This window comes from Aptenodytes forsteri, unplaced genomic scaffold, assembly GCF_000699145.1.
Source record: "Aptenodytes forsteri isolate BGI_AS27 unplaced genomic scaffold, ASM69914v1 Scaffold321, whole genome shotgun sequence".
Lineage (NCBI taxonomy): Eukaryota > Metazoa > Chordata > Aves > Sphenisciformes > Spheniscidae > Aptenodytes > Aptenodytes forsteri.
Window position 1 is genome coordinate 724,954 of NW_008795030.1, and position 8,189 is coordinate 733,142.

At 55.0% G+C, this 8,189-nt stretch overlaps 1 protein-coding gene across 2 annotated transcripts in view; it reads left to right on the top strand.

Annotated features, from left to right (window-relative positions):
• WASF2 (WAS protein family member 2) overlaps positions 1 to 5,409 on the top strand; it is a 34,227-nt gene extending 28,818 nt beyond the window's left edge. For both annotated transcript variants that reach the window (XM_019471253.1, XM_019471254.1), the window contains exons 8-9: positions 1 to 219; positions 706 to 5,409. The exon at positions 1 to 219 is cut by the window's left edge and continues 284 nt beyond it. In XM_019471253.1, coding sequence (XP_019326798.1) covers positions 1 to 219; positions 706 to 863 — 377 coding nt within the window. In that variant the 3' untranslated portion in view covers positions 864 to 5,409. The remainder of the gene's footprint in view (positions 220 to 705) is intronic.
• The last annotated feature ends 2,780 nt before the right edge of the window (positions 5,410 to 8,189 follow it).

An 8,189-nucleotide genomic window follows, 5' to 3' on the forward strand; every position in this document is an offset into this window, starting at 1 on the left:
CCAGTGTGCTCCCGCCTCCACTGCCGCAGCTGGGCAGTGGGAGTGCGCCGCCTCCCCCTCCACCACCTCCTCCTCCTGGCCCACCGCCTCTGTCTTCCGGTGGCCTGGATGGTCCCCCACCCCCTCCTCCCCCCTCAGACACCTCCGCCTCCAAGCCCAAGTCATCCTTGCCTGCGGTTAGCGATGCCAGGAGTGATCTGCTTTCAGCTATTCGTCAAGGTAAGGTTTTGTTTCAACACCAGCTTTCTCCTTTGCCTCTGGAAAACCCCACAGTATCCAAGTGCGAGCACTTGGGAGCCATCTCATGAGCAGTGGTGCGACTGCCTCGCTGCTTGAGACCTGTCCCTTGTGGTCCCTCCTTGTCTGCCCACCCCGATGACAACTTCACAAGGTTTTATGCCTCCGCCTGCACCTTTGGAGACGGCAGTGCTGGAATTGGTGTGGTCCGAGTTTGAGAGCGGATTGAATGGCAGTGGTGTAACCCCTCAGAGGAGCACGGAAACGATTCGCTTCCCATTCCAGCTGCCCACCCAGCCTGTCTTGGCTGTCATTCACCCTCCGTGTTATCCCACAGCGTGTCCAATACTCACTGGCAGAGGACAGGCTGCCTTGCTCAGAGGATTGTGTCAAAGGGATGGCTGCTTTGGAGATTTCAGTGTGACCAAAGCCTTTGCATGATCCCCTCCGTTGCCTTCTTCCCAACAGGCTTCCAGCTCCGCAAGGTGGAGGAGCAGCGGGAACAGGAGAAGCGGGACGTTGTGGGCAATGATGTGGCAACGATCCTGTCACGCCGCATCGCTGTGGAGTACAGCGACTCTGAGGACGACTCTTCGGAGTTCGATGAGGACGAATGGTCGGATTAACCATGGTCCCGTCCCCTTCTTCCCCTTCTCTGCTGGGTTAACATCATCTTAAAGAATCAGGTGGCCAAACCTTCCACCGCTTCCTTTTTCATCCCGTAACCAAAGACGTGCCAAGGGTTTTCAGACAACCAGCAGCATATCTTCCCCTCTCCCTCCCCCTCCGGCTTTGGCAGGACTTTGTGCTCTGCCTTTCCAAAAGGTCTCCTCACGGATGCTGAGGATGCGGTGTTGGGTTTTAGCTGGAGGGGGGTGTAACGGTTGCTTATTTAAGAGAGCTAAACCTCCAGGTTCTCGATGCCACCAGGCAGAGCACATATAAACCCTCCATCCTGAGGGGTTTTTAAAGTAAAGATGGATGATCCTGTTGCGGCCACGTGGCCTTTCAGATGAAGGACACTTTCAGCTAGTTTTCTCATTGCAACCGCAGACAGTTGATCTGATGGCTCTTCCTTTCCAGTGAATACTGGTAGTGCTGCAAGAAAATGGGCTTTAAATGTCTGTTCTCTGCTGCATCCCACTGTCAAATAATCAGGTTTTGGCAACAGTGCACAACTCTTTCCCCTCTGACCCCCTAGTATTATTTCCAGACTACCCTGCATGGGGTGTGCTTCCTGGCTCTAGGGCTGTGGAGTGCATTGGGTGCAATGTGAGGAGGGACCTTTTTTTTTTTATTTTATTTTAAAAGCTGCCTTTACCTTCCTCAAATCTCCTGGACTGCTTCGCCAAGTCTGCCAAAGGAGACTTGCACAAAGGGATGCAAAGCCGGGGCAGAACGGTTGCTTGGCTTCCCGCTTCTGGGAGAGCGGAGCCACTGCCCCACTTGAGACACATCTGCGCGGTCAGCGCCGAGCGGTGGCGAAAACTCCGCTTTGCTGATTTCTCCAATTCAGAGAGAGTGTTTAAAAAAGAAAAGGAAACAAAAGTGCCTAGAGCAGGGAGATGGTGTGGGGAGGGGTGCTCTGAACACCAGGCACTTGGGTCGTCTTCGGCCTGTTCGGGGCAATGCTGCAGTCAGTTTGAAGAGGTGCTTTTTCTAGCAGGGTGACCATACTTCTTACACAGGGATTTGAGTAGCAGAAAATGCTGGTATTACCTTTGCTTCCTCCTCCCTTCCGCCTAAGGAAGGGGGTTTGTGTGCCTAAAAACATCTTGTGTGTGAACCGAGTTGCCCATCAGTTACATCAGACCTAACCTACGTCTTTTCCCATAATTTTGTTATTATAGTTCGTTAGTTAATTTTAAGGGAATGTTTCTTCTCCTCACTAACCCTATGAATTCCCAGGCTGCTCACTACAGATACAGTACTGGCAGGGGGGGAAAACGGTGAACTTGAACTAGCTGACCTAGGTTTTATTGCTGTTTTATATTACCTTACATAGAATATAAGCATATCTTGGAAATCTAGAAACAAATACCCCCGATGCTACAGATGCGTATTTTAATTTGGACGTGACTCTCCGTCAGGGTCATGCAAGAAAGCAATTCCAAAGCCTTTTGGAGATCGTGGGTCCAGCTGTTGTGGGGTGGAACCAGCTGCGTGTCCCATTAAGAGCAACTCTCCAACCTCTTTGCCTTTCCTATTGTAAAGTATTTTACCGGCCTGTGCCTGTTGTGGGTTTTTTTTTTTTTTTTTCCTCTGGCTTGCCTTGTTTAATGATGTTGCTGATACCTGGAACGCCAGGCCCAGCCTGAGGCTGCCAGGTTGCTGAAAATCCTTCTTGGGGTTTGATTGATGGCTTCAGTTTGTGCCATGGAGTTCTTACTGATTTCTTGTGTGTGCGCGCGTGCGTTTTTAATCTTTGAAAGAGCAGAGAAGGGCCTGGAGGATGGGCTTTTCTGGGATGCGGATCAAGCTGAGATCCAGCGCGACCCTGAGCGCAATCAGGAGAGAGTTACTGGACCGCTACACCATCAGATTTTCGTCTGCAAATCAGCTGCTAGGCAGGATGCAAAGGGCGTAGACGGTGAGGCATCCCGATGGGCTGGGAACATCTGAGCGGTGCTAGTTCCAGGTTCTGGAAGAGGGAGCAAACCCCTCGAGTGCCAGTGAGCCATCGTGCAGTGGAGGGACTTGGAAATGCAAACTGATGGTTGCTGCAGGCTGGGTAAGGGGAGCTAGAGGAGAATCACTGCCTCTTGTTTTTCTGCTCTTTCTGTAAGCATCCTCCTCCGGCTTCTCTCGGAGACAGGTTCCTGGGGAAAACGGACCTTTAAGCTAACCCAGGCTGACAGCATTATCACACAGGGAAGCGAGGAGCTCGCAAATGCCAAACCTGGGTTAATTTTAAATTGCCTTAACTAGACTTGGCCCCTGTTGGGAAAGGGGAGCGAGTATTGCTGTCGTGTGAAATACAGAAAAGTGCCATATTCTCTGTGACCCAGATGGATGGTCTGTCAGGCAGGGCCGTGCCTCGGGGCGTCGGGGACACGGTTGCCCCACCGCGCTGCCTGTTGCACAAGGATGCTGTGTGGGCGATCTGGCATGGCCGCGGGTGGAGTCGGTTCCTCCGACTGCCTCGCCCGCTTCCTGCTGGCAGCGGGAGGGACGCTGCTTTGTCCGTGCAAGCCTGCTGTAACCACCCTCTGCTTTCAAACTCGCATCCCGAGGTGAGACTCAAAACTGCTGGATCCTAAAGGATTGCGGACAGGTAGGGAAGGTTGGTTGTTGGTTTGTTGTGTTGTTTTTTGTTGGGTTTTTTTTTTTTTAAATCTCCTTTGATTGCAAAAAGAAGTGGTGTGAGCCGAGCGTGGAGGTCCCTGAGAAACAACTGGTGTAAAGTGACCGCCTTTTGAGTAGCGTTGCAAAATCGCAGAGCACTGGGCCACCAAGTAAGCTTAATATTTCTTAAACCAGTAGGGGAAGAGGAGAGGTGCCAAAAACAACCTTTGCAAGACAGAGCAGCTGTGCTGTGACTGCAGGGCTGCTGCCCCGTGTAGACAGAGGGCCTGTGCTGGACTCCCCTGCCATCTTTGTCATTTCGTGTTAACTTGCTCCTTCCTCCCCTTTTTCCGCGTAAAGGCTGGCTTGAACGGCACGGCGGGCCAACCTCAAGCATTTCACAAGGCCAAAAGCGAGAGCTGGCAGCTGGGGTCCTCCCCGTCTATCCCATTTCAGCCCGACCCAGCGTCTATATGGAGACGCAGGGCCGAGCCAGCCATTTCGCCCGTCCTGGGAGCCGTTTGCTCGGGGCGTGCTCGCTCCCTCCCCGCACGCGGCGAGTTTGGGCAGGCCGCCGCCGCCTTCCCCTTCCCTGCGCCGCGCTCCTGGTTAAACATTCTCCCGGTGTCCTCGCCCGCAGTGCTTGGCTGCTGCTCCCGGCAGCCTTTTCCCCCGCCGCCGCGCCCCCCCCCCTTCCCGCGCTCGCAGGGAAAGCCTCGTCCCGGCTCCCCGGGCTCAGCCTGGAGCCTCATCCGCAGTCGGTGACCTTCACCGCTTTCTCCTCTCTTTATCAGACCCAAAGCACCAGACCAGATCGAGGGAAGGGGCTCCTGGAGGTCCCAGATGGCCGTGAAACTGCGCGGAGTGTCGTTTCAGGGAAAGGATATGTATTTTCAGTCCGTGAACTTATTTAATGTGCCTCTTTTGAAAGTACCTGCCCTTGACGGGCTCCGGCGGGGAGCTGGCTGGCAAGGGCCTTGCGTGGGGCAGATGCAGCTGCCCCGGGTCAGGTTTCATCGCTGTTGGATTTCGGGGGGTGCTTCTCTTCCTTTTTAAACAAAGCCTTGAAGTGGGGAGTGGATCTGATGGTTTTTATTACTGTATTAACATTCATTTTAATTCATTTCAGAAACTAACCCATTTTTCTTCCTGATTAGAATGTCATAGAATTAGACGAGCTGTAACACTCCTGAAGTGCCTTATTTTCCTACATGATATAAATATATTTATAAGAGTAATTATTCCACTTGTATCTTAGGGGTTTATTGCTGAGCAGAAGATGGGGTGGGAGGAGAGATGGGAAGTGCCCTCGAAGGACCCAGCCAGGCCGGGGGTCGGAAGGGCGATGTTTGACGGATACTCTCAGGGTGCAGGGGGTTACTCGCTTCAGACCAAAGGAGTTTCGGCAGTGAAATTCCGGTAAGAAGGAAAAAAAAAAAACCAAAACCAAAAACCAACAACAAAAAACACCCCAACCTCATGAGCAAAATACCGTAGACTTGTTTGGTTTTCTTACCCCTGCAAAATAAACACTGATGGCCAGACTCTGCCGCCTCGTGTGCACGGATGCAGCGGGTGTAAAGCTGCTGCCGCTGGGGGAGCGGAGCCCGGTCCGTGTCCGTACCTGTGCATCCCGGCGCAGACTCGCTGCCTTCTGTTTTCCCGTGTCATGTCTGTCTGTGCTTTTCCCCTGTCGGTTGCTGTGTAAGCCAGGCTTTCCTGCTGCCTTTTTTTTTTTTTTTTTTAAATAATCAGCTCAGTAACCCCCGGATGAAGATCCCAATTGCAAATTTTTTTTGTAATGTACATGTAAAAAAAAAAAAAAACCCAAAAATAATTTTTTTGATCCTTTTTTAAAACTGTAAACTTGATAAAACCTTTCTATCCAATCGGTGCCTGCGTGTGTTACTCCGGGTATGTGTTGGGGAGCTGCGGTGGGGTCCTTCGCACGTGGGAAGCGGCTGGTCGTGGGCAGAGGGGCTGCTGCGACTCGTCTGTGCGTGGCTTCTCCTGCCCAGGAGCACGGGGAAGTGCTGGGCCACGTCAGCGGCTCGTGCCTGTACAACTTGTGTCCTGTAGTGCCTTTGGGTGTAATTTGGGGAGCCTGCCTGCATTCGGCGTTTCATCCAGGGCGCCCGGGCTGTGTCCTGTCCGCAGGTGCCTGGGCAGAGGGATGAAGAAAGCCAGCGGGTCCCAAGCTGCCTTGCAAACGCCGTCCGCGTAGAAGCCTCTTCCAGTACCAAAACGCAGCCAGGCCAAGGTGGGTTGAGGATTATCGATGGTGGTGGCTAGTGCTGCCGGCGCCAAGGAAGCGCTATCCAGGAGGAGCTACCAGCCTCCCGCGTGTGCTCCCTGCCATACGAAATGAGCCCGTGCTCCATCTTGCAAGAGCGGAGCCGCTGCAGCTGGGGTGGGAGGGGGCTGCTTCTGCTTTTTTTTTTTTTGCCTCCATTTCAGCTGCTCAAGGTCCCTTCTGCAGTTAATCTGCCTGGCCCCAGCCGCAGCAGCAGCCGTGGCTCCTGGCCCTGTTTTCAGGTGCCTTGTCTGGGCTTGGTACGTGAGCCTGTTGTGCGGGTGTGTTTTCTTGCCAGTCGGTGGAGAGCAACAAAAGGATCAGTCCCTGCTGCTCCTCGTCCCTGCTTTTACCGCGAGCTTTGCTCTGCCAAATTCCCTTTGGCTTCTAGGAGACACCCGTGCGCTCGCTCTGCAGCGCTGTGCCTTTCTTGGCTGACAATAGTCCCTGGCTGCAAAACCTCATTAGATTAATTGGCCTTGCCAGCTTCTGAACAAGCAAGCCCTTTAGTCATGCTGGGGCACGGAGGGCAGGGGAAGGAGGGATCTCTTGGGCTTCCATGCTCCCTGGTGCTGTGTGTACTGGCTCTTGGCTCCATCTCCAATCCGGGAGGAGCAGCCGGCGCCCCTGGTTCCCTTCTCTGGGTGGGTGCGGCTGTGGCCAGGGCTAACTTGGTGCCTCTGCTCTTTTGGGGTACGTGCTGGCACGCAGCCCTGCGCTTTTGGGGTACCAGCCCTTGAAAGTCATCTTTGGGAATTGGAGGGGGAGGGTTGTATCAGCGAGTGTCGTGCTGGTTTACCCCCCCCTAAAAGACAGACAGGGAAACCTCGGTGCCAGATCCGCCTTCCCAGGTAGCCCACCTGCCCCAGCGAGGAGATCGCAGGGCCCCACACTTCGCCCATCGCCTCTGCAAGCGACTCACGGAGCCGGGGAGAGCTCCTGGAGACCGAGGAGCCTCCCCTCCGCTGCTGCTCCCCGGCTCGGGGTTTAGCTCAGTGCAGGGAGGAGAAGCCCAGCAGCGAGATTAATTGTGTGCTGGTGCTCTCGGAGCCCGAGCCCTTTCTGTGAGCAGCAGTTTCTTATGGAGGAGCTGCTTGCAGCTGGGGGAGAGTCTCTCGGGCTCTGCTGTGCCTTGGCGCTCTGGCCTTGGCCCCAGCCTTTGATGTGTTTGCCTGTCTGTCTCTTCCACGGGGCTCGGCACCGGATCGCAGCTGGCCAGGCTCCGGCTTCACAGGAGCCCCCGTCTCCAAAGACCTATTTAATTTTCTCCTTCAAGGTGGTGTTAGCAACACCCAGAAGATGCTGCCGGCTGCCTTGGACGAGTGGGCTGCGTGTCCTTTTCCACGACTGACGTCAGCTTCTCTCCCTTAATTCCCCCTCTGGGACCAAAGCGAGTGCAGGCGCTGCCAGCTCTGATCAGTGTTAACAGCCTGCTCTCCCAGTGTGTGGCAGCGCTCTGCCTTGCCAATGTCACCCCCGACTCGCGCTGCCTTCCTTAGCCAAGCATCCATGGGCGGTGGGAGAGCACTACCCTCTTCCAACTCCCCGGGAAGGGCCCGCTGCCAGCAGAGAGTCCCCACTTCTTGCACGTAGGTGTGCTGAGATGGCAGCTCAGCCCCTGTAGAAATGGCTGACTCCTTCCCTCTCGCTCTCTTTCTGCCTCTTTTTTTCTTTTTTTCTCTTTTTTTTTTTTTTTTCCCTCCTCCCTGCCTTTGCTGTTGCCTACGCGGTTGTGTGGGGAAGGCAATCGGCTCTCGTGCTGCGGATGGCTTTATCTGTAACTCTTCCATCTGCTCACAGCAGCTCACAAATAACCACGGGGTGCCAGAGGAATTATGTATTTGGAGCTCAAGTTTCTGCAGTCTGGCAGGGCAGCAGCTCTGCGCTGGGCTCATCCGCTCCTGCAAAGGCCAGCGCCTGCATGTGGAGGGCTTAAGGCAGCCAGCGCGGAGCTGGGGCTGTGGCTAGGGCCAAATTACGTTCCACATCGCCGTCTCCAGGCCAGGGCGATTTAGACAAAGCCCCAGCCCCGAGCCAGCGTGGGAGCCTGGTCCTCTCTGAGCTGCCGCTGGGGAGCAGAGGGGGCTGCTACCCCTGGGTCCCTGCACCCCGGCCAGGCAGCCAAGGGGCTCACGGCACGAAGCCGCCTCCTGCATCAGATGTTGCTGCAGGAATAAAATGGGAGGCTGCTGGGTGCTAGAGAGAGACCTGCTTTCCACCCTGCTCTTTGCTGTCTCCCACCCCGAGCGGCGCTTTCGGCCGGGCTCTCTTCCCTGGGAAGCGCTGGCCGATGCCTCCCGCAGCCAAGGCTCTGGTGGTGGCCGGGGACGATGCTCCACGGCCCGAGCCGTGCCGGGAAATGCCTCCCGCTGCC